This window comes from Anolis sagrei, chromosome 3 (assembly GCF_037176765.1).
Source record: "Anolis sagrei isolate rAnoSag1 chromosome 3, rAnoSag1.mat, whole genome shotgun sequence".
NCBI lineage: Eukaryota > Metazoa > Chordata > Lepidosauria > Squamata > Dactyloidae > Anolis > Anolis sagrei.
The window spans coordinates 260,148,330-260,174,634 of NC_090023.1; the positions used below are offsets into that span (position 1 = coordinate 260,148,330).

The window sequence follows — 26,305 nt, forward strand, 5'->3', positions numbered from 1 at the left end:
TTGGATTGCTTCAGCATTCCTATAGAGATGTATGTGGGTGTTTACAGATGCAGGTACACACTGTTTGCATCTATATTCGTAGACATTTGCTATGGAAAACACAAAATAACACATATTGTTGGGAAAATCAGATGCAAATATGTAGCACTATCCTAAGCATTGGGTGGTAAACTTAAATCTAGGAACACAGGATAAAAAAAATCCCTGGTAAATGGAAGGGATAATCTTGAAGAATGGAAATGCTTAATGCTGCCTTCCTGCTTACTGTTTTTATCACTTCAGTCCTACATCAAGTAGTATGCATAAGTAGGATTTAAGACTGAATATCCCATTTCTTGTGCCACACTTCACTGTGGCAGGGAGTCAGTAGGTGTATTTTGCAAGGCAGTACTTTGGCAAGATAAATATAAAAAAAATCAATGCATTAGAGAAAAGTGTATGTCAAAATGAAAATAAAAATAAAATCTGTTATATTAGGTAAAATTATATATATAATACCCATTTTGGGAGAAATGCACAGGAAAATAAATACACATTTTCATGCAGACTTAAAATGATCACCGATATAGAAATCAAAATAGATGTAAGATGAAAAATGAAAAAAAAAGGAAAAAGAACATTAGATGAATTGAAATTAGCATGTTTGTCCATGTCTAGTGGAGAATTCCAAATCTGATTGATCATATGTTACATTCATGTTGTAGAGATGGTAATAGTGGCACTAACATGTTTAGCTGAAGTTCTAGCTGGTCACTGGTGGAATTGTGACTATAACTACTCAATAAGGAAAAATGTTTTGTAAAAAGTAAGGTACTAACACTGTAAACATTGTTTGATATTACTCATCAGATGGGTGCCAGATATAGGGTGGGATATATATGGTAATTAAGCTTTTGGTTTGTAGCACTTTGTCCTAGAAATATTTCATGGTCTGAGCAAAGTGTGTCTCATGGGCAACATGATACAGTTCCCCAATCCTCTGGACCCCCTTCACCCCAAAGTGTAGAGGCTCCTGATACTTAGACAGCTAATAATGCTTGCCATGCCTTGGCAAAGACAAGCCCCAGCTTGCTATGGCAATCAAATGCTATGCAAATACTCCCCTCCCTTTCTTCCATCTACCTCGCTCATTCCAAACACAGCATAAAATCTCAGCCCTTGCAAGTGTCACCCCCTCCTTTTATATCAGCCCTGCCTTAAAACATTCTTGCAAATGCTCCCACTTATTTGTTCCACCCCCCTACTCCAATTTAAAATCCCATTTCCTCCTTCCACTCTTTCCAATTAAAATTCCTGTCCCCCTTTTGCATACCTTTCAACCCCCTTCTTCCGTCTCATACTCACTCCAGTTTAAAATCTTGTCCTTGTGAAAATTCCCATCCATAACCCTCTGAGGTCTCATCTACACTGCCATATAATCCAGTTCAAATCAGATAATCTGGATTTTATATGACAATGGAGAAGGGGCCTCACTAGCTCCAGTCCTGACTTAAAACTGTACCCCGCCTCAAGCTGCAAAGAGAGACAGGTAGTAAATGTATTATTATTATTACAACTAAAATCTCATCCTTCACTTGCAAATGACCCCCCCCCCTTCCTTCCATTCCCTTGACTCCAACCCCAGTTTAAAATTCATCACACTATACATGGTTGAATGAATTTATTTTTAATTTAATTTTTAAAAAATGCAGCCCTTGAGTTAGTGCAAAATGCCCAAATGCTGCCCCAGCCCCACTGCAGTTGCCCAACCTGGTTAAAAAATCTGGTGATGAAATGGTATATTTAATTGGTGTGTACAATAGCTTTAAGAGTCAACCAAACAGTTATATGCACACAAGTGTTTCAGAAGGATTTGGCTTGCCTTTCCATGGCTCCTTTTTTGAATATCAGATTGAGTTAAGATGATTGCAAGAATAGGGAAGGGCTCCTCCACCACAAAAAAGAAAAGCACTTCAACATGTTCCAGCAAATGCTTTGTAGAAAATAGGTAATATTCACATGGGAAATGAAAAACTAGGTCAGGTAAGCCTGAAATAAGTATACAAAAAATTTTCAAACTGTCTAGAGACTATTTAAAAGCCTCTTCCAAAATCATCCAGGAAAATGTGCCTCCCCATTGGTGCTCAATTTTCTTATAATTTCTTTTTAGGTGGCCAAACCTAGACATTTTAGAAAACATTGTGTGTAGCTGGTGGTAGAAGCTTATCTGCTTTCCCCCTTCATTTGCTTAGCAAAGGATTCTGGAGGCAGCTGCTGTGTGCTTTCCCTGTTGTAGATAAGCACACCTGACTCCAGTAACATTGACTAGGCAGTGGTTCTCAACCTGGGATCCCCAAATGTTTTTGGCCTACAACTCTCAGAAATCCCAGCCAGTCTACCAGCTGTTAGGAGTTCTGGGAGTTGAAGGCCAAAGACCTCTGGTGCCCTCAGGTTGAGAACCACTGGGCTAGAGAATAATCCCATTCTTTCTGAGCTCCAGCTTTATAGCATTGGTCATTGCAAACACACTGCTGCATTCCAACCCTAAAGAGCTCAATTTCCCCAACCCTTCCTCACCATTCTAATAGTGACACTGTTCAAAACTTCCAGCTAGAAGGGACGAGGAGGATAAAGGGGGCATAAAAGCCTCTGCAAAAAAAGTGTTCCTTTGTTAGAGGTTTGTTACCTGAGGTGTACCTGTAACTGATTTGGAAGAAGTGCAGTCAGATTACTATCAAATTGCCTGTTTGTGTTTGCTGTGTTTTCCTTGTTTATCCATGTAACAGTGTGATGGCATACAACCAAGACCTCACTTTGGTTCAGAGGGTAGGCATATATGTATCTTCTTCCCCCCCAAGGCATGTAAATGATAACATGCTGAACAAAACTAGTCACATTTTGTTTGGAAACGCTTCACATCTAAAGTGCAGTTATTCAATTAATGCAGCTGTGTGACTCCGATCATTTTCTCTTCAACTTAGGAAACTCCATACCTAGATGGAGCCTCTGGCATGCTGATGAAAATGGTCCCTTGTTTATTTATCTTAGTTTAGAGATACTGACTTTCCTCTTAAACAAATTGTAGTGACCTATAAATGCATACAGCTTGCTGTGGCTAATGGGGGAGGTAGATATTGGTCTCGGATGAATACTTATTTTCTTGCAGCAGGCTCAAATTCATAAACAAAAAACATTTCAAACTCAGTATTGTTGCAATGTTTTCTTCAGTTCACCATCTGTGTTAGCTTCTGTGTTTGCTTCCTGACTTGAAAACTGATTGTAAAAACTCAAAACATAATAACACAAGCTGGTTTGGTTATTCTTTTTTTTACAAAAAAATCATTTCTATTAAAGGATTCCTAGATGAAGTCATGAAGAAATACGGCAGTTTAGTTCCTCTCTGTGAAAAGGATGTAATGGGAAGATTAAAGGAAATCTTTAATGAAGACTTTTCTCATCGGTTAGTTGATCTTTGTATAATTTTTAGCTCTTCTCCTTTGTACTCCAGATTCCATTGGCTGTTTTACACAGCTGCCTCTCTAATATGCTTGAATAACTTAGCATTGTCTCTTTTACTCTTGGTTTCTGTAAATCTGTTCCAGAAAGCCATTCATCACTAAGGAAATCATGAAGTATCAGACAAGGCATCCCAAATCTTCCACTTGCAATTTCCGGGTCTTCTATAATAAGCACATGCTAGATATGGATGACCTGACAACGCTGGATGGTCAGAACTGGCTAAATGATCAGGTGAAAACAAATTTGTTGTTCTGTTTTGTTTTTTTAATGACTTTTCGCAGTTCTCTCATCTGACTGTCACAGATTGTTGGTTTTTCTTGGGGGGGGGGGAGTGGAACATTTGTTTATTTATTATATTTGTATACCGCCCCTCTCAGCCCACAGGCGACTCAGGTTTTATTATTTTGCTATATTCATCTGGTGTTCTGAAAAGAGCTGTACAGTTCAGAAAAGTATTGCAATGATTAGCTTTGAGGGAGAACAGCTTTTTAAAGTAGCTGTATTTCTTGATGGGCATTTTCATGCTGAGATGAAAGGTTTTCTTTTGCCCAGCAAGGATTTTTTTTCATTAACTACATGCCTTTTGCAGCAAGGGTTTATTTAAAGACACCACAAAGCATATTCTGAAGATATTAAGGCTTCATTTGTGACTCAGGCACTCTCCTGCCTTTTTTCCAATTTCATATATCTTATTTCAATACTTAATGTTTTTAAAACATGTAGTCAAAGTAATAGGCTGTTGGTAATGGTTATTTTTCTAAACTGGCAAGCCATAAATCAGTTGGTATGGGGAAACCATCTTTATCTCCTATTGAAAAAAGGTGGTAAGCAGCAACACACCCAATCCTTTTAACTTTTACTGCAAATAGATCCATCTGTGGGCCACACTGGGGACCCTGGGAAGGCAGATTTTGTTGCGGTTTATGCAGAATATAGTCCAATGAAGACATAGTAGCATCACACAGTCGAAGGAAACATTTACTCTTATTCAGAAGAGTCAAAAACTTACATTTGTAGCATTGCATCAAAAATAAACCCATACAGAGTAACAAACTTACACAGTTCTTGTATGCATTACAAAACGCAGAGAGCATGGCTTCTCCAACTCTTGAAAGAGAGAGCCAGCATTTATCCTAAAACACACCCAGTTATACTCCACTGGGTGTGGTGCAAACTTACTGACCTTAATTAGCACCTGCATATAATGCTCTCTAGCATGAGGGTTTTTCTTTAATACATATATCTATTCCAACCTTGGTGTTGATCCTTTCAAAATTCACCCTGTTTTCAGTATACCTTAACAATTTATTTATTTACAGCTTTTATATTCCTCCCTTCTCACCCCGCAGGGGACTCAGGGCGGATTACAGTGTACACATATATGGCAAACATTCAATGCCAATTTTTGACTTACAAACATATACAGACATACACAGAGGCTATTTTTTCTGGCCGCCGGGGGAGGTGTTGCTTTCATCGTCCATCTGCGATGCTGATGAAGCACTTCCGCATTCCTGCATGCTTCCCTGCTGGAATGCTTTGCTGGAGTCTTCTTTATGGCCTCAAAAATCAGTTAATTTAGCCTCCCCACACTTTAAGGTGGTACCTTATTTTCCTACTTGACAGATGCAACTGTCTTTCGGGTTGCAAAGGTCGACAACAGGCTACACACAATTGGTTGGAAACCCACTCCAACCCGGGCTGGCTTCAAACTCATGACCTTTTGGTCAGAGTGATCTTAATGCAGCTGACACTCAGCCAGCTACGCCACAATCCTAGTGCTTTAAAATCTCCAGAAACGGAGGCTCCACCACCCTCCAAGGCAGCATATTCCGTTCTTCCTAATGTATGGGTGGAATCTTTTTTCATACTATTTGAAATCATTGCTCCTTGTCCTCCAGAGCAGCCAAAATAAGCTTGCTCCCTCCTCACCGTGACGTCCTTTGAAATAATGAAAGATGGCTGTCATGTCCCCTCTCAACCTTCTTTTCTCCAAACTAAACCTACCCAGCTCCCTAAGCCGCTTCTCATAGGGCTTGGCTTCCAAACCTTCGATCATTTTAATTGCCCTTCTCTGAACATGGTCTAGCTTGTTAACATCCTTCTTTATACTTCCAAGATGATAATTTTGGCCTTTCAGGTGTTTTTAACCTCAGCTCCCAGAATTCCTGATCTGGCTTTAATTTCTGGGACTTGATGTTCAAAACCTCCGGAGGACCATAGGTTGAGAAGCACTGATGTAAGGGAGGATGTTGATGATGGTAAACTCAAGTATGGGTATTATATCTCACAGCCACATAGGTTCAAGCCCAGGAGATGTAACATCAAGGCTTTGGGAGGGTTTTTAATAGCTAATTGTCAAAGATTTGTGCATTTCCTTTATAGATATCAGAGATCCCAAAACAATGCATTAACTGAACTTTAATCCTATGTATTCTCATTGCACATAGATGTGCTGTCCTGTAATTGCTACGAATACATTTGTGATCAAGATTCTTGTAAATCAGGACATTTAGGTGGCCAGTTTACTACCTTATTGTTTTGGATTCCCACTATTGAGATGAATTCAGGGCACTATGGAATGGGAGCTTCATGTTTTCACTGAAAAACTAAGCTAAAATTGCACCCCAGATGGCACAAAATTGCATTGTGACTTTTCTTCTCTGCCTTTCAATTGGTCAGAAGCCTATATTCTTGATGGCTATCTGCTGCAGAACATAAACGCTAACTGTACTTCAATGCAGTGATGATTTGGGTTGAAACTAATTGGACCATCACAATGCAACAGGATGTTTTGATGGGTGCCAAACTAGATCTTTTAATTGGGTGACAACTAAGACAGTGAAATTCTACAGCTGAAATGTTTAATCCATTCTAGTATTAGTATGTACTTTACAGTTAACATTCTTACTCAGTGGAATGAGAAAAAGAAGCTTCTAAAGATACTCAGTTGCACCAATAAAATAAAGACAAAACCCTAAACCCATGACAGCTTCCTTTTCATACTTGTCTGCTACATTAAGTGATGATCTGCATGGCTGCCTAAAAATGAAAAGTGAAAATTCCCTTAAAGATGTGAGCTTGGGACATGCTCTGTTTGTCTAGAAAAAAAAAGTATTTACATATTGTTTTATGTTTGTATATCTAAACCCCTGCAGCCGCTTTGATTATTTGCAGAACTCTTTGTGTGCTGCAGAATAGTAGCCTCTTTCTGTATTGAGAGAATAATTTCTGCTTCAGAAGGGGTGCAATCCATCAGTTTGGCAGCAGGCCAGGAAGTCATGCATCAATCATGTCTGCTATGTTAAAGTCCACAAAAACAGGCTGCCTTGTTTGATACCTACATAAAGGCTCCGAGTCTTCTTAAGTGTAGACAGATCTGTTAAATTTCAAATGAATCATCTGCCTTCAAGTGAGGAACAGGCCCAGTTAGTTCATCTCCAGTCCTGCCATTCGAGCTTGACCTCTATCACACTCAGTGTCCATATCTGGCCAAGCTTGAGAAGCTCAGATGGATAAAACCAATTACCTTTCATATCTATTTTCTTCCCTCCCTTTATGGAGTTCAAGGCAGCATAAGCAGCCCTGACCATTTCCTCTTTGCAAAATTCCTTCAAAGAAATATCAACTCCTTCTGTGGTTCAAATCCCAGTGTGGTGTACATTGATATGCATATGAAAATAAAATATGTTTTGGTGGAAACCAAATAGCTTAGGCCTAATTGCCACTCCTTTTTCTTGGGACGAGGCATAATTATTTTAATAAGTAATTTAATTCTTGCAAGAATACTCTCTGGAAGGCTATTGGGCGTAAGAAGGAGTCAACAGTATAGGCTCACCTTGCGAGGTACATTCCTAACCTTTCGTGCCTATATATGAATGTCATCAGAACAGAGAGAAAAATACATGAAAAAGCCTTTCATACATAAGAGAAGCTGGTCGTCCAGACTATCTTATTATCTTTTTAGTGGAAGAGTTGGATATATACTGGGGCAAAGTGTATATGGATAGTCTAGTCATGTCCAATTCCTGTGGAGTGGTGCTCATCTCCACTTCTAAACCGAAGAGCAGGTGTTGCCCGTAGATGCCTCCCAGGTCATGTGGCTGGCATAACCACACGGAGTGCCGTTACCTCCCCACTGGAGTGGTATCTATTCATCTATTCACAGTTGCATGCTTTCGAACTTCTAGGTTGGCAGATGCTCACTCTGCTCCGCAGATTTGAACAGCCAACCTTTTGGTCAGCAAGCTCAGCAGCTCAGAGGTTTAACCTGCTGCGCCACCGAGGGCTCCAACATGGATAGCTTACAAAGTCTCTCCCTATGATCTTATTTGGTGCAATGTAGCACTACCAGAAAGTCTTCTCCAGATGAGCTCAAAGACTGAGTGGGTTTATAAGACAGACTCTTGGGTATTTGGGTCACAAGTTCTGACTTAATGTTCCACAATTGATTAATTGGATATGTGCAGTTGGGTTTAGGTTGTTGAGCTTATTACCTTCTTCTGTAGAGGAAGAATTTCAAAATGTGAAGAGAACCTTAACTCTCTAAACTTTTTCAGATTATCAACATGTATGGTGAGCTAATAATGGATGCAGTCCCTGAAAAGGTAAGCATGCTTTCTTCGTTTTGCCTTTTATTATAAAGAATTTGCTCAATAGTATAGGAAGAGAGGTAGTCCACATGCGTCTCTTTCTTTTTAAAAGAGTACAAAGGTAACTGTTGCAGCATGTGTTTAGTGGGAATAGAGGCTGACAGAGAGAAAGCCCTAGCATATTGTCTTTTTCTGACTATGTTTTTATTGTGAACTTCTCTGCAACATGGGCAAAGGTCGGGTTCACATAGTTCCCCAGGGCAATAATGGTAGGTAATACATTTTATTTGTTACCTGCCTCTCCTCAAGGCAGTAGAAAAGGGTACAAAACAGACAATACATACAAATAAAACACATTAAAATATTAAAATTCATTAGACAAAGAAACACTAACACGAATAAAACATAAAGTTAAAATTCATGGTTTCAAATTGAGTAGGCCTGCCAAAAGAGATAAGTCTTTAATTGTGCCTTCAATTTAACTGTTGAATCATGTTTAACCATGGTGAGCCGCGGTGGCTCAGTGGGTTAAACCCTTGTGCCAGCTCAACTGTTGACCTGAAGGTTGGCGGTTTGAATCCGCAAGATGGGGTGAGCTCTCATCTGTCAGCTTCAGCTTCCCATGCAGGAACATGAGAGAAGCCTCCCACAGGATGGTAAAACATCTGGGTGTCTCCTGGGCAACATCCTTGCAGACGGCCATTTTTCTCACACCAAAAGTGACTTGCACTTTCTCAAGTTGTTTTTGACGCAATAAAAACCCCTTGGTGATTAAAGATAATAAATTGTAAGACAGGAGAGTCTCACTAAACTTGGGGTGGGGATATCTGACACCTACTGTTTGACAATAGAAAGTGACTGACTATCCTTAGTTGGCACTTTTAAAACACATGTTGGATAGATTACAGCATTGGCAAGGAGTGGACTAGGTGACAGTTGTGTTTTTGTGGAGATGTGACTACTAATTATTTGCTTCTCATTTTTGAGCCCATGGTTTTTGTAGAAATCCTGACTCAGAATAAGCTAGAGTTCCTTGTTTAGTCCTAGGGGCACTGTTTATTTTTCAGCATTTGGCTCACTGATCACTTTTTGTCTTTATAGGTTCATTTCTTCAACAGCTTTTTTCATAGACAGCTGGTAACCAAAGGCTATAATGGGGTAAAACGATGGACAAAAAAGGTATGTATCTACTTATTACTACTGAAATCTTGTAGCTGGTTAGTAATGCTGAACCATTTTAAAGGGGAGCATTTGTGTTAGAAGTATATTTCTTAGAAATGCCCCAGAGAAATGTGTGTTAGAAGTGTTCCTAAGTCTTGACCGGTGTTGTGCTAGGTCAATAAAATATATTTTAGAGTCCTGTAGTATTCTTAGCATAGGGTAGTATTCTTAGCATAGAACAAACCAATTTTCGTAATCTTTTTGTTACATAAAAGGTTCTAAGCTTCTGATGGTGTGATGGTTTCTGTTATCTTAATATGGGAAATACCTGGTTGAGATATGAGTGTATTCCTGCGTCGGCAAAAGAAAAAGACAGGTGACATGGGAAGCTAAAAAAACCTACAGGAAATGTTTGTATTAATATATACAGAGGGCCCTCAATATTCTTAGGGGATTGGTTGCAAGATGCAGATGGTCAAGTGCCTTGCATAAAAAGATGAGAACAGAACCTGAGCACTCGAAATAAAGTTTTATTATTATTATACCCTAACTGCCCCATATTCACCCCAAAGTTTGCAGCTTGCACATGCACATAACCAGCCTCCTGCTAACACTCTTCCTCACTCTCCCGTGTGTGAGCGAACCCCAGCCATCTCTTCCCACCTTGGCATCTATTTTCTGCTCTTCTTCCTTTGTGCCCCCCTTGGTCCCACCTCAGTGGCTTCACCATAGAACAACATACTTGTATTATATATGGCAATATGGCATTTGGATTTGGACTCTCTAGTGCTAACTTTTGTAAGGCCTTCAGTCATATGAAATCTAAAGTGGTTGTTGGTTGGAGGGAGACCTTGATGTTGACCAAGGTGCATTTTAAATACCTATAAGTACTCCTTTTGCTAATGTATAATTCATGATGTGGTCAGGATGTATGGATAGTTGTGGAATGGTGTTGATTAGAGAACCGAATTCGGACATGGGGAAAGAGACAGAGGGAACTGAATGGGATGTTCTGAAAAAAAGGCCTGCCTGATCAGAACCTTTAGCATTCCGCACTGTAGCATTTTGTTTCAGGACCCTTGTGAGTATTTGCTGGCATCTTTCAAACATAGGGTTTTTTATTTTCACCACCCCAAAAAAGCTACCTGGATTTTCTCAGATCATGCTTTGATCTATTGGTCATAAATATTTCACCTTTATTTTCCTACCCAGTTTCTATACCTTTAATAGAATTTCAGCAGGTGTAGCATGTCATGCAAACAGAACCTACTGACATTCCCTCTTTTACACAGCGATTAAAAGTACAGGAGCCAAGCCCAGGATTTTAACTGGAAACACTAATCTGGTGCATTGGATTGAACATAGCAGAACTGAATCAGAAAGGAATACTCTTGGGAATAAGAGTTGTTGCAATTGTCCAGTGTGTTGATTCTGTGTGTTTATTCTTTATTGGACAGTTATTATTTTAATAAGAAAAGATCTTGCTGGGAAGTTTATGAAAGGGATCCACGCAGGCTGCCTCAAAAGGAAGAAACTGAAAATTGTTTACAGAGAGTCCTTTTTTATGAAACAGTAAGCAATTTCTGCCCAATTCCTGTTAAATATAATTTTGGCATATTTCAGATTTTGGAATTCCAGATAAGGGATGCTTAACCTATATAAGACTGCTTAGTATCATCCAAACTATTAAGGCCATAAAAGTGCCAACCCCTCTTCCCAAACACAATCTAATTGCCCTTGTGCTCTTTTGAGGGCATTAGAGACATTTCATTTACATGGGGTGCATTGGAAATTGGTTTGTTGGTTTTTTTTTTTGTCGTGTCTGGAGCGACTTGAGAAACTGCAAGTCGCTTCTGGTGTGAGAGAATTGGCCGTCTGCAAGGACGTTGCCCAGGGGACGCCTGGATGATTTGATGTTTTTATCATCTTTGTGGGAGGCTTCTCTCTTGTTCCCGCATGAGGAGCTGGAGCTGATAGAGGGAGCTCATACACCTCTCCCCGGATTTGAACCTGCGACCTGTTGGTATTCAGTCCTACCGGCACAGGGGTTTAACTCACTGTGCAACCGGGGGCTCCTATTGGGAATTGGTGCCCTCAACTGTCTTCTGGGTTGCTAATATGATCCAGTGATCTTCTAAATTTGCCAGTCTTTGTTGAGAGCTAGGAGGGTTTATGGGCTGGATTTCCACCACTATTTAAAACATACAGGAAGTATCTCTGAAGAAACTTAGTTTAAATGGAGGTTGTACAAATTGTTGGTCCAGATATTGGACTATAATGCTGAGAAGCCCTAGCTAGCATAGGCAATGGAGCAAGGATACTGAGATTTACAGCACAACATCTTTGCAAGGCTACAAGTTGCCCAGTCCTGGTTTAAATCTGCTTTTCTTCCCTTCTTTCATGATTGTAATCTGTTGTTCAAATAACCTTGATTTTAAAAAAACAACAACAAATAAACACTGCACTGCTCTTACCACTGTGTTCCCAACATTTCCAGTGTTCTGCTCTTCTTTAGTTCCTCCATGTAATACAGAAGTAAAGTACTTATATATAAAAATGTGATCTCTTCAGTAGCTTGCCTGGGCCAACCCCCTCCAAATTCTTTGGGAGATAAAGTCAGTCCTTTATTGTAAGTATTCATTGAAAACAGGGCTTCATAAATTGAAATGTACCCGTTCTGCTACTTGGAATGGGAAATTAAATTGGATTTTGTTACTTAGCTTGCACAGAAGAACTCTCCTTTTGTTTGGCTCTTGCTTTGTATGTAGCATTTTGAGTTCGGCTGCAAAGGCCTGTCTCACCCGACTGGATTTTAATTAAACTTAAGGGTGCATACACTTTCCCCTAGAATAAGAGCATCTGATTTTTGCTCTCACAATGAAGATGCTCTTGTTCCTTCCTCAAGAAGTAGTTGATTTCCACTGTATGATTTCTGGGTACTGATGTAGTGTCCTGGTGTAGTCAGGAAACCCATCTTAAATCTCATCTCTGTCATGGATACTGTGAGGCTAACTAGCTATTAAATGACTAGACTCATTGACAATATTGACCTGTCATTTGGCAATCAGTGTAATGTATCTTCCCTAATTTGAACTAACAATTGCATTTAGATTTTGGGCAAGCTTCTTTCTTCTTAACCCAAGTATCATACCTGCACTGTGGGATAATATTGTCCTATGTTGCATTAAGGACTGCACCTTGATAATTTTTGTGATGTGCTTTGAACACTTGGAAGTCATATAGGTTGATTATCCCTTATCCAAAATGCCTGGGATCAAAAGTATCGGGATCAAGAGTATCCTTTATTTGAAATGCTTGGGACCAAATGTGTTCTGTATTTCAGATCCCCCCCTCCCGATTTTGGAATGCATGTAAATATATAATGAGATGGGAACTAAACCTAAACAGGAAATTCATTTATGTTTCATATATACCTTCTATAGCTCATACATATAGCCTGATGACAATTTTATATGAAAATTTAAATAATTCTGTACATGAAAGAAAGTTTGAGTACATTGAACTGTCAGAAATCAAAGGTGTCACTAGCTGAGTCATGCATGTGGATGATTTTGGCATATTTCAGATTTTGGAATTCCAGATAAGGGATGCTTAACCTATATAAGACTGCTTAGTATCATCCAAACTATTCTTTAAGGCAGTAATTGCCAACCTTGGATCCTCCAGCTGTTTTATACTTCAGTTCCCAGGAGCCTCTGTCAGCATGACAAATTCTTGAAGTCCAAAACATCTGGAACACCAAAGGTTTTAGTTTGACACTGTAATGACATCTGAGACTGCTTCTTTAGACCAGTAATGTCAAACTAGTGGTCTTCCAGGTGTTTTGGATTTTTGCTCCCAGAATTTGTGGCCATTAGACTGAGAGTTGGAGGCCCAAACATCTGGAGGGCCACAAGTTTGACACCTCTGGTTTAGATGTTTCTTCACGCTGGTGTTTATCATATTGTTTCCTCCCCATTTGTCATTGTGGGAATGGTTATTCTAATCAATTGCTTTGTCAGAAGATAAAGGATCTCTGTTTCTTTTAGCAGAAGTAGATTTTCCATTGTGTTCACATAAGCAAAAGCTTTGACCTCAATCCTACATCCTTCAGAATAGTATAAATATCTGTATGTGCTAAACTGAGACATCTACCCTGCCCTTGGCTTACTGATAAGTCCTTGAAACTGCCTTGCACAGCTGTTCCATGCTTCGTAGCAAACAAACACGCTCAGGAAAGTGTTTGGTTAAATCTGTTGTTGTTTGTTGTATTCTTTCTAACTTATGGTAGTTTGTGACTTACAGCAATCCTAAAGTGAACCTGTCATGGCATTTTCTGGGGCTGAGAGTGTGCAACTTGCCCAAGATCTCCTAGTGGGTTTCCTTGGCTGACCATGTAATTAGACCCTGGTTTCCATAGTCATAACCCATCATTCAAACCATTCCACCTTATTGCTTCTCTAAATCTGCATAGACCTAGGTGTAAAATAATTGGGGCATCACTAAGGTCATTCAAGGTGGTTTCAGGGGCCTTTTAGTAATTTGGGGTAGGTGAGTGCCGAGGAGAAGGAAGGGAATACCAACCCCTGCAGCCCTCCAAAAGGACTTCTGCACACGGAAGGGAGACTTACATGCAAATGTACCTACCAGAATTCTGACTTTTGTCTGCTGTCGCTTCACTGAAGATGTCACTAGATGGTAGGAGAGACACAGGCATGCTGCTGAAGACACCAGTCCCGTTTCTCTTTCTCTGCTGTATAATCAGAGGAGACTGAGCATATGATGTACTAAATATAGGACAATGTCACTGTGCTGAGGTTAGAATAGCAGAGACATGGCACTGCTAATACAGTGATATGTTGTGCATCCCTTCCTGTTGAAGAAGAAGAGACATACATGGAGATTTTTCTTCTCAGTGGCATGAATGTGTCTGTCATGGTGTCTAATTTTAACTCCCATTCAAATCCTTGCTCCCCTATTAATTTGAATCTTATAGATCCAGTTTTGACACTCCTGTCTTGATCCCTTCCATCACTCAAAACATGTCACATTTCTCCATTGTCACTGCAGCAATGCATGAGCTGCTCAGCCCCAGCCAGTATTTAGTTGGATGCTGTCATAGCAGAGATGTCCTATTTTCATATGCGGAAAGCCATACTTCCTTATTTAAGTACAGATAGAAACAGAAGTTCCATTTTTAAATGTGAGTATTGCTGAGCTCAGTAAATACAGGTCAACGTTCTAAACTTTTCAGGAAATGTGTTCCAGTCAACTCTAGATAGGAGGGCCAGCTTAGAGAAGACTGAACTGTTGGTTGAGTCATGCCATTTGGTTCTTTACTCAAGCATAGCTGTATGGTAGGAGGGAATTCTGCCAGGTTCAAGAAGGACTAACCTGCTGAAATTAAGAACAGTGTGCATTCAGAGTAGTTTAGGTAGGCGGCATGATACATGGGCTAAATGTGGTCATCTGCTTGACTTTGCCTGCATGCACTGCTGCCTCCAGAAAGAAGTGTGTGCCTTTTTTTAAAAGGCAAATTACTCTTTGTTTCCTGCAGACCTCATGGTGCTATAGAAATATGAAGATTTAGAAGAGAACTGGAAACATTAAATGGGACCTCACCATTTTATTTGCCCCAGATCATTTCTAAAAACAATATTACGGTTAGAGATTTATGTAGGATGGTGTGCAGCATTTCACATCTCTGTAATTGCTGGTCTTGGTTTCTTTCTTTTAGTTCTTTTTATAGGAAGGGGTGCTTCAGGCTTAGTACTATGGTGGAACCAGATGAGACAAAATTATCTTCTTCTTTGACTAGTATAGATAGGTTTTTACCTGCTTTAATTGATTTATTTTTGGCCTTCTTGTATTAGGGTTCTTTATAGTCCAGGTGCTCCTTATACTTCAAGACCTGGTAGCTTCATTTGTAATAATAATATTTAAAGAGTACATTCAATTTGTAATCACTTCCTGAGCAAACTATAACTTTAATAATTAAATAAAATAATGAAATTAAAATGAAATTTTAATTGCATTTTATTGTATTTTAACTTGAATTCATGACACAAATATTTACTTTCTTGTATTTGCCTTGTTTTTAAATTTTATTGAGCTGTGTTATGTTATTGTTTGCCATCTTGAGTCCCTATGGGGAGAAGTACAGGATTGAAATGAAGCAAGTGAAATTAAATAAAAATACATAAATAGAATACTTCTGTTCTGAACAAAGGTATACAACATTTTATGCTATCTAATTAAACAAGTGGCTTTCAGTCTTACTTAGACGATCCCTCGTAGCCTGAGGATGATAGTCCTCCAAGTCTAGTGTCTTGGCAGTAGTTCAGTAGGTGGCTGTGGAGCTCTATTCTTGATCCGCATGTTCAAGTGAGGATGTCTGTTTCCAAGTGGAAGGCGTTCCCGGTCAGGGTTGACTTGATGCACCTTCCTCTTGGCATATTTCTCCCTTTTGCCCTCCATTCATGCCTCTTCGACTTCCACAGCACTGCTGGTCATAGCTGACCTCCATTTAGAGTGCTCAAGGGCCAGGACTTCCCAGTTCTCGATGTCTAAGCCACAGTTTTTAAGGTTGGCTTTAAGCTCATCTTTAAGACTCTTTTTCTGTCCACCAACATTACATTTCCCATTTTTGAGTTGGGATTATACTAACGGCTTTGGGAGACGGTGATCGGGCATTTGGAGAACTTGGCCAGTCCAGCCATGTTTCAATCTATAAATCTTGCTTGTATCCCCCCTCATAGTTTTCCCTTTAATGTTATTTCAATTTCCCCAGAAAACAATTCCCCATGGCTTGAACTGCTGGGGTTAGACTCTAGGATCTTTTGCATAAAAAGTGCTTGCAAGCTCACCTTTAGCTGCAGTGTCCTAAGTATGCATGGGTAAGATTGATTTCCTGAAGAATGTGTGAACCAGGATTTTGTCGGAACTAGATCGTACACCCCATCTTCCAGGGTTCTTTTTGGAGTAATAGGAAGCTGCCTTAAACAGAGTTACAATCACTGGTCATGTAGTTTTGTATTATCAGCTCTGCCTGGCAGTGGCTCTATAGCAGGCAATAGCAAACTTTGGCCCTCCAGGTGTTTTGGACTTCAACTCCCACAATTCCTAACAGCCAGTAGACCTGAAGGGCTGAAGTTTGCCCATGCCTGCTCTATTGGGTTTCAGGCACAGTTCTTTCCTGACTTTACTTAGAGGCCTTTTTCTTATGCCATAGCAGTCAGTGGACCCACATTAATATTAAACATGAGGCCAGCCTTGCAAAAATGTTTGTCCTATCCATTAAGTGGCAATCCTTTTCACCTGCCTGGGGCTATTTCCATCTCTTCATATGCCTTCCAGATCTTCACTCATGGAGTGTATGCTGAACAGTGTTCCTTCATTGGTTTTTGACTGTGGCCTGCTGGCATATGTATTTGTGTACTGAAGGTTGTCTTTTAGAAATGCTAATTTCATGCTTAAAACTTAATGCCATCACATTGCACGCTGTCAAAAAAAAATATTGATTTTGAATAATTCAGCACGAAGAGATATAGGGCAGTAGCCGGTGCATGTTTTCCTGAAAATAAATTGAAGCTTCTGTTTAAACAAGCAAATGGTGTCAAATAAACGGCATCTGGAAGGAAAACAGAACGCGGAGTGACTGTGTAAGGTTTGGCCTACATCAGGAGCACCTGAGGTGGCAGAGCAGATTTGGTGTGTGTGTATTTTAATGTTATTTTGGTAGAAAGTGTTCAGAAATTATTGATTGAATTAAAAATATTTTATGCCACCTTTCCCCTTTTGAGGTGAAGCCCCCAACCCAACAATTCATGAGGCAAAACCTTGAAAACAAAAATGCATATAAAATCAAGTTAATTAAAACAGTATAAATATTTAAAACAGCTACTGACAGTTTAACTAATCTGTTTTCTTTTTAAATAAACAACCTGGAACAACCTGCATGAAAAGCAGTTGGGGAGGAGGCTATGTACATGAACGTTACTATAGAAAAGAGTCTATTGCTTATGCTTGCAAACCTAAGTGTGCCTACCAGCAGGGATCTGAGCCACAGAGTAAGAAACTCCTTCCCTTACTTGCTATGTAGGCATGAATTAGCAGGGAGTCTTGTGTGTATAGAAGCATTAAAAGTAGCATTCTCACATGATGTGCGTACTTCCCATGTGCACGGAGCTCCCAGTGGTGCAGTGAGTTAAACCCTTGTGCCAACAAGACACATAGGTCCACTATTACCAAAGTAGAACCATACCAAGCATATATTTCACAGCTTGTACAAGATACAATATCTTGTACAAGCTGTGATATATATGCTTGATATTGTTTTACTTCGGTAATAGTGGACCTGTGTGTCTTGTCTTAGGGAATCCACTTCGTTTCAGTTAAACCCTTGTGCCAGAAGGACTGAAGACTGACAGGTCGGAGGTATGAATCTGGGGAGAGCAGGGATGAGCTCCCTCTGTTAGCTCTAGCTCCTCATGTGGGGACGCAAGAGAAGCCTCCCACAAGGATGGAAAAAATCAAAACAACCGGGCATCTCCTGGGCAATGTCCTTGCAGACGGCCAGTTCTCGCATACCAGAATCAACTTGCTGTTTCTCAAGTCGCTCCTGACACCAAAAAAGTGCACTCTGATTAATTTCAGGCTGGGACTCACTTGGGTGGAATGGGAGAGAGGGGAGTGGAAAAACTGTGGTCTTGTTTCTTCCACATACCCTTCCCCTGACACCGATGGTAGTCCCATACCATTGAGCATATTCAGTTGGGCAGCGTAGTCTGCGTCCTGCCTGATTACTGTTAGAAATAGAGCATGGACAAGAACCTGTTCAGCTGGAATGGATGTTGGATTGCATTCCCCAGTATCTCAGACCACTGGTTATGTTGAATAGGTCTGCTTGGACCTACAATCCATCCATATGTGGAAGGCCACGTGATTCTCACATTTGCGTTAGAATCATAGTCATAGAGTTGGAAGAGTCCTTGTGGGCCATCTTGTTCAACCCCCTGCCAAGAAGCAGGAAATCACATTCAAAGCACCCCCTGACAGATGGCCATCCAGCCTCTGTTTAAAAGCCTCTAAAGAAGGAGCCTCCACGACACTCCAAGGCAAAGAGTTCCACAGCTGAACAGCTCTCATAGGTAGGAAGTTTTTCCTCATGTTCAGGTGGAATCTCCTTTCCTGAATCCATTTTTCCTTGTCCTAGTCTCCAGGGCAGAGCTTGCTCCCTCCTCCCTATGACTTCCCCTCACAGATTTAATAATGACCATAATGTCTCCTCTCAGTCTTCTCTTCTGCAGGCTAAACATGCCCAGCTTTTTAAGCCACTCCTCATATGACTCATTCTCCTTGATCATTTTAGTTGCCCTTCTCTGGACACATTACAGCTTGCCAACATCTTCCTTAAATTGTGGTGCTCAGAAGAAACCAAAGTAGGACTCAACCCCATACAGAGGTACCTTGAATGTAGATTGATCCTACAAGGGAAATGAAGCACTCTCAGCAATAGCTGGAGGGCCCACCATTAGATGAAATGTTAACAGTTTCATTGGCTTCATACAGCTGTTACAGAACATGCCTGTGTATTTAATGGGCACCAGGCAGTGGAAACACATCACTTCTATTTCTGCCTCTTAGGCTGCCTGCCCATTAGCTGTCAAGTCCATGTAAAGGGGGTAGTTAATGCTGGAGGCCCTAATTGGGAATGTAAGAAGTGAAGAAGAGGCTGGCTGCAGAATTTCAAAAGCCCCTTGAAGTTCCTCTCTTTGGCAAGGACAATCACCTGTCCCTCTCTGGCAGCCCACAAATGAGGAGGGAGAAGGGGGCAGCCACCAGAAAATGAAGGGGATTGCTGTCCCCATGTTTGCCTCAGGACATGCTCTCTTTCAGACCCAGCAGTAGATTCTGACTAAGAGAAAGTGACCCATTGACAGAGAGAAAGTTTCTTCAGCCTTCATCTTAGCCCTGACACTGTTTAGAGGACCACTTCTCTGTTGCCACAAAAGGGTTCAGTGATATTTTTGCTCTGTGTTCTGTATCACTGATAGGATGCTACCTAATATCATAAACCACCTTGACTAGAGTATTCTTGGGAAGGCAGGTCATAATGGTGTGTGTAAATGGCATCTATGAGAAGCATGTAAGGATGTTATTTCATGCTTCTGGATACAGGCGACATCATGTTTCAGTCTGCCCCATGGATTCATATTCCTTCCTGTGCCATTTGAGTATCTAGTGTGTCTGAGCATGTGAGTGTTGATGAAAGAGATGAAAAACAAGGGACAAAACTATCTGGACTGACAGGATGTATACTATCCATTCCACATGAGGGGATGTGTGTGTGTGTGTGTGTGTGTGGGTGAGAGAGAGAGAGAGAGAATATTACTCCTGTCAAGACCTCTGCTGATGTCCATAGAAGCTGCCCCCCCCCCCCAAAAAAACAGAAGTCTGTTTTGATTTCACATTGTCTTTCACTTGCCTTGCCATTGCCCAAACCTCTTCTGCCATAGCCATATTACTCAGAGGTTGGCTGCAACTGTCCTTTCCCTCTCAGTTCCTCCATCGCTGTGTCCTCAGTCTTTCCCTTGCTGTTGATTGTCCAGGTGCATGACTACTTCTGAATCTCGAGCAGCTTTAAGTAAACAGATGGTACTTTGTAGATTTGAATTAGTAGTTTGAAGGGTACTTGAAGAAGCCTTTGCCTTTCACGAAACATGTGCTCTTTGGAGTTGGAAGAACTCTTCTCTGAGGCTTTGCCTGCTTGGAAAGAACAAGTTGAGCGGGCTTGTTTCCACTCAGAAGGTTTGCTGGTAGCCCCATTTCTTGCAGAATTGCTGTTATGAAGTCAGAGCCAAGGATCTTAATTTGATTTGGCAGAAACCAAATTAGGACTCAATCTGCCGTTATCACCTTTATATGTCCTTTGAGAAGATACCGGGGGAAGGGGGTAAATTAGGAGGGTTCTTCTGTGTTGCAGTTTAGTTTGCTTTTATTTTTTGTGTGATCCGTACTAGTAATCTAATAACAAAGTTCTAAGGGCATTTCACACTATAAAGCAAATTAACAGTAGTGGTTCACCTGGATGTGATGACTGACTCAGTGGCTGTTATGGATTACAGCAGGTTTAAACTTTGCTCCAAGTCTAATTCTGCTCATTACGTGGTTTTATCTGTCCATTAAAAATGGAATAGGCGACTTTGGGTAATATTATTTGTGTAACCCTGGATCTGGCCAAGTAAACTGACGCAGTGGACAAGTATGTGCCAAGACTGGCTTACTGAGTGGAAGTGAAAGCCTCTATATTTCTAATCCTCCTCTTATAATTGCCAAAATACAAAACACCATGTATAGTTTCGCATAAATTGAAAAAAATAAACAAAAACACCCCACCCCACCCCAAATTAAGTTGATTTGTTCAAGGATCGGGTACAGTATTAACCTAGGCTTCCCACCAAAGTGGTGCCAGCAACATCTCTTTAGTGCTTCTCTGCCAAGAGAGTAGAGGCGCTTCTTTTAGACTCTCCTGACTATTGTGGTTCAGTCAGCTGATGACAATGAAGGGATTGTTATTCCAGCATCTGGGAGAGTGGATGGGTTTTTAAAATGAGGGGAATAAGGGGAGTTTAAATCCTGTCTGTGAGAATGGGCTTGAAAGGGAAACTTCCTCAGAGCCCAATAGACAGAGATGCATCAGCTGGCAAAGGCTTTTCTCCTAGTAGTTTCATAGCAACTTCAGATAAGGAGTTGGATGGGCAAGAAAGTTCACCTGAAAACACACCTGCACTCAGCAGAAATCTCAGACTTCATCTCAGGGAAGAAGCAAGCAAATTAAAAGGTCACAGAGACTGTGAGAAACGTCAGGAGAAAATGCCTCTAGAACATGGCCATATAGCCCGGAAAACCTACAACAACCCAATATGGGAAATGTTACAGGTGAGGCAGTTAAGGTCACAGACATAACTTCATGACTGTGGACCTCACATCAGAGAATTGTTCCCTTTAGAATTCAAATCAGACAATGCCGCAAAGCAGTGAGGATCTCAAACCTTGTTTCCAGTTCATGTTTTGAGTCTACAATCTTGGAAGTTTGGATTCATGTTTTGAGAAGTTTCTATAGTCTTGCTTTTGGATTCATATTCATGTTTTGATTCTTGTTTTTCGGGATTTATGCTCATGTTTGAATTCTGGTTTTCTTGTATCTTGTTTTCTTGAACAGATTTGGACTGTTTGGAGTGTTTTTTTTTCCTATTGCCAGTTTGGTTTGGCTTATTATTTGTTGACTGTTTTTCCCATTGGATCTTGCCTTTCTTATTTCTTCTGGTGGCTTTTCCTTTTTATATGTACTTTTTTCCAATAAACTGTTTTACTACTAATTTTGGATTTCTGGCTGCTGATGAGTGCAAGGTGAATTCTGGCAGGAGTGCATCACCTAGGATGGTCTAAGCCAGTGGTTCTCAACCTGCGGTCCCCAGATGTTTTTGGCCTTCAACTCCCCCAGAAATCCTAACAGCTGGTAAACTGGCTGGGATTTCTGGGAGTTGTAGCCCAAAAACATCTGGGGACCCCAGGTTGAGAACCTAAGCTTTGCCTTTTGCCTATCTATTCAGAGAAGGGGATGGTTACTTTTTTGATAAAAGTTAAGTTACAGTATTAACTCCTATAACCCTCCCCAAAGACATTAGACAGGCCCCCACACTGGCAGTCTTTAGGAAGAATTTGAAGACCTGGCTGTTCCGATGTGTCTTTCCAGAATAGGAAAACTCCAGTAAGCACTTTATTAGAGTCCCAGAAACACTTTATCAGAACTTTAAGATTCTCTGCACACTGCACTTCCTTGAAATCCGATAGATCACCTGTCACATCCAGCACTTTTTAATCTGTACCCATTACTTGGCCCGGCCCTGTTTTTATTGTGTTATGCTGTATTGTTTTGTTGTTTTTACTGTTATTGCTTTAATGTTTTTGATTTGCTTTGAATTGTATTGTTATGCTATTGTGTTGTTGAGGCCTTTGGCCTTTGTAAGCTGCATCGAGTCCTTTGGGAGATCCTAGCGGGGTACAAATAAAGTTTAATAATAATAATAATAATTAATAATAATATAAGGAAAGGAACCATTCCTTTATCTAAATAAAGTGACAAAAGGCAGTGGTGACACTAGGGTTGGAATAACCCCCATACATTGTCTTCCACATTATAATCTCATGTTTACTTCGGGGCCACTCAGAGCTGGGAGGAAATAGTTTACTCCTGAGTAAGCTAGTGGAAGATCACCAGGCCACCTCCTGTCTTGCCCATTGCTTTTTTATGACCAATCTTCTGTTTTTGTCAGGTGGACCTCTTCAAGAAGACTCTCTTGTTAATTCCCATTCATCTGGAAGTCCACTGGTCCCTAATTACTGTGAATCTTCCTAACCGTATTATTTCATTTTATGACTCTCAAGGCATTCATTTTAAGTTCTGTGTCGAGGTAAGAGCGACTGCTACAGCTGTTCTAATAATATATTCCAGTCTTTCCCAAAATAAGACTTGTTCTCTCATTCTGTTAAGATTTTGTCCGTTTGCAGTAATACTTCGGAAAGGAACACTTGCTAAATCTGTGAGTCACAGATACTCTTTGGCCGAAAGGGGAGAACATGAACTCTCTCAATTTGGTTGCTATAGAAACTGGTCCAGAGCCAGAACCCGAAACGTTTAGCACTGGCATGTTAAATAATTGTTAAAATATATTTGTTTCTGTTATGGCACTGGAAGAAAGTTACAGAACTAATACATTATTTTTATCTTTATTTGCATAGTGTATTTATTTAATCTTTTAAAAAAAACTGTTAAAAATTCTAAAAATGTCTTCTGGTTCACCAAATTAGCTGCAGATAATGAATTCCAAAATCCATTAATGATTACTTTCAAAAAAGCACTTGCTGTTTAATTATTGAAATCACAAAGTTTAAGATTATTATTCCTCATTTAAATGACTGTTAGTTTGTGCCTGTTATGTATCATGGTTATATCCTGCTTCTCGTTATAAGAATCTCAGGGCAGTGAATGTAGAATGGTTGCAAAGATGAACTACAGTATGGCCCCCATATCTGCAGGGGATATACAAAACCATGGATAATAGTGAACCATATGAAAATGAACTTCTAAGTTGGGTTGTTGAAGGTTTTTCTGGGCTATATGGCCGTGGTCTAGAGGCATTTTCTCCTGACGTTTCGCCTGCATCTATGGATGCAGTATCCTCAGGATGCTTGCCATAGATGCAGGCGAAACATCAGGAGAAAATGCCTCTAGACCATGGCCATATAGCCCGAGAAAACCTACAACAACCCAGTGATTCCGGCCGTGAAAGCCTTTGACAACTTCTAAGTTGTGCTGGAAGTCCTAGAAATGTTTAGAAAAGACATTTTGTGCAGGGGGAGAGGAATAAATGAAATTGTGGATATTGGTCCCACTGATATAAGTTCCATTGGATCCTTGATGCTAAGAGCTAGAGGCTTCCTTGAAGTCTACCCAGCATACTTTGCAAACTCAAGTTTCCCAGGTTCAAGTCATGACCAGTCAGGGAATCCAATGTGAGTCAAATGTTCTTCACTATATTGCATTGGAACATATGATGTGCAAGGAAACAGGTTTTCATGGAGCAATTTAAGTAGCCGTGATTCATATCTCCTCTTCCTTTCTTTTTTAAAAAAGAACATACGGAAATACTTGCTAACGGAAGCTAAAGAGAAGAATCATCCTGATTTCCTTCAGGGTTGGCAGACTGCTGTGACAAAGGTAAGTATCATATATGCATCATTTGGAGTGGTGCCTTTGTAAAGTGAAACGAAGTTATGCTCACAGGTCACCATCTTGGGTGAGTGAAGTTCTGTCTTTGTTCTCGGGAAGCTCTGAGAAGTACCCCATGGATATGAGTAGTTGGTAGGAAGGAGCAAAATCATGAGGATGCTGAGCAGAAGTAGGATGGGTTAAGCTTACCAGGCTCTCTACTCATCGCCTTTGGTACTCTGCTCTCTTTTACTTCTCTGTGAGATTCATACTGGAAATTTAATAGTTGCAAAATCTGTGGCATTTGTGGATCTTTCTTGCAAGTAGAAAGAACCTTCTAAAGATGTTTCTGATAAGAATACTACACCTAACAGTGGCTATACTTGGCTTCTTCCACATATTCTTTCTCGGTCCTAATTTCCACTGAAGAGGGTTGTTGTTATCAATGTAGTTGTTGCTTTCAAGTAATTTCTGACCTATGATATTGGGGTTTTCTGGGTTTGGGGATGTGTGTCTTGGCCAAAGTCATGCAGTGGGTTTTCATGTCTGAACCTTGATCTCCAGAATTGTCATTTAACACCAAAACCACTACACCACACCAGTATATAAAATATCATAAAATGAATGTGTTCTCTTAGCTAGGTCAGATTTCGAGACCAATTAATTTATTTTTCTGTGAATAGTCCATTCTGTCCAGATGTGATTTCTGGCTTGAAAGAGTCCAATAAGGAGACAAATTGAGTAGTGTGGGAACCATGCATTGTAATAGTGCAGTGCATGAAAACATCCTCTTAATATTCAGATGCATCAGTTCTAATTAGAGTGGAGATCCATATGTGGACGGGAGAGTGATTTTATGGTTTTTTGTCATGTGCAGACTTGCTTGCTGACAGAAACGCTGCTCTGCAACAGAATTAATGCCTGGTTAAAATGAATGCCTTCTAGATCAGGATGGGCATTTTTTCTTTCTTTTGGGAACCGCATCTCTTTTGGGATTAATCTCTTTGAGCTTTTGCAGTAATCAAAATAAGGAAGCTCATTCCTTTTTGTCCCTCTTTCTGTCCTCCTTCCCCAAACCCTCCTTCCCTTTTGCTACCCATGTGGGGAGCTCTAGGAGAAGGAACAAGTAGTTCTTGGAGAGCTCTGAACTTGTCATTTGCACAGGGATTTTCACAGACTCCTAGAGGCTGCAAGGGCCATCTGGTGCAACCTTCTGCCACGAAGAAACACAGAAATTAGGCTGAGTATGAGATCATCAGGATAAGGATGCTCAGTCTGGTTCTAGATCAAGCCTGATGAAAGTCTGGCCTTTCTAGTGTGCCCCACCTGACCCCAACTGCTCCATGCTTGAACAAAAATGTTTGGAATTGCTGCAAATTACCTAATATATTGCCATAGTGCCTCATGGATTGTATTTTAACATCTTACTTAACTTCCCACCAATCCATGCATACATAAACACAAACAGGCTGAAAGCCATCTGAAAAAATGGAAATGGAAAACTGAAGGCCTTTCTGGTCACATATGGGTCATATCTTAGGCTTTTATGTTATTTAAAAATTACGATCCAGTTCATCTGGCTTCTGCGGCAGTTTGCGGGCACCTATTGTTTAGGAAGTTTAAGCCAGGGTTCTACAAGCTTAGCAGCTGCCCATCATCCAATAGCAAATATGGCTTTCCACTTCCAAAAACTGAGACATCATGAAATCAGATTGAAACATGAAGGACAGCTTTCAAAAACATTGCTAATCTAGTACTGGTACCATATGGTGAAACTGCTGTTGAACCATAAAAACCCTTCTGTACTCTAAAAATGTGAAAAAAAGCAAGCGTGACAATATTCCTTGTTCGAAGGGTCTATGAATTTATGATCTGACTAGATTATAGTTTAGGGCTGCATTAGTGAATTCTAAGCTACAGTGGACAGCACCAATAGAAAGGTGCCTTGCTAGGAAGTGTAAGGGAGCTTGCATATCATGGATGATTTTAAAGTTAATGAAGATAACTTTTTTTTCCTTGGGTGGGGTGGGGTGGAGGGGGTCATCAAGACTGCAATGGATGCAACAGCCCCTCATAACCATATTCAGTCTGGCAGTGATAAAAGGGAACAACTTGTGTGAAGTGCAAACGAGGGGATTTGTGACTTGCATAACCACATCGTGTCATAACTCCAGAGAGATAAAATGGGTCATTGAACATCAGATCGTCTCCCAGTGGTTCCTTGATCACAATACAATGTCTTGAAGCTTTATTGCTGTGTGAGGTTGTTCTCCCACTTGCT

The 26,305-nt window shown here is 40.4% G+C and overlaps 1 protein-coding gene across 2 annotated transcripts in view; it reads left to right on the plus strand.

The window, feature by feature from the left end:
* Positions 1-26,305, plus strand: part of SENP5 (SUMO specific peptidase 5) — a 47,563-nt gene that overhangs the window by 15,602 nt on the left and 5,656 nt on the right. For both annotated transcript variants that reach the window (XM_060767420.2, XM_060767419.2), the window contains exons 3-8: positions 3,334-3,439; positions 3,582-3,729; positions 8,058-8,105; positions 9,192-9,269; positions 22,589-22,726; positions 23,950-24,033. In XM_060767420.2, coding sequence (XP_060623403.2) covers positions 3,334-3,439; positions 3,582-3,729; positions 8,058-8,105; positions 9,192-9,269; positions 22,589-22,726; positions 23,950-24,033 — 602 coding nt within the window. The remainder of the gene's footprint in view (positions 1-3,333; positions 3,440-3,581; positions 3,730-8,057; positions 8,106-9,191; positions 9,270-22,588; positions 22,727-23,949; positions 24,034-26,305) is intronic.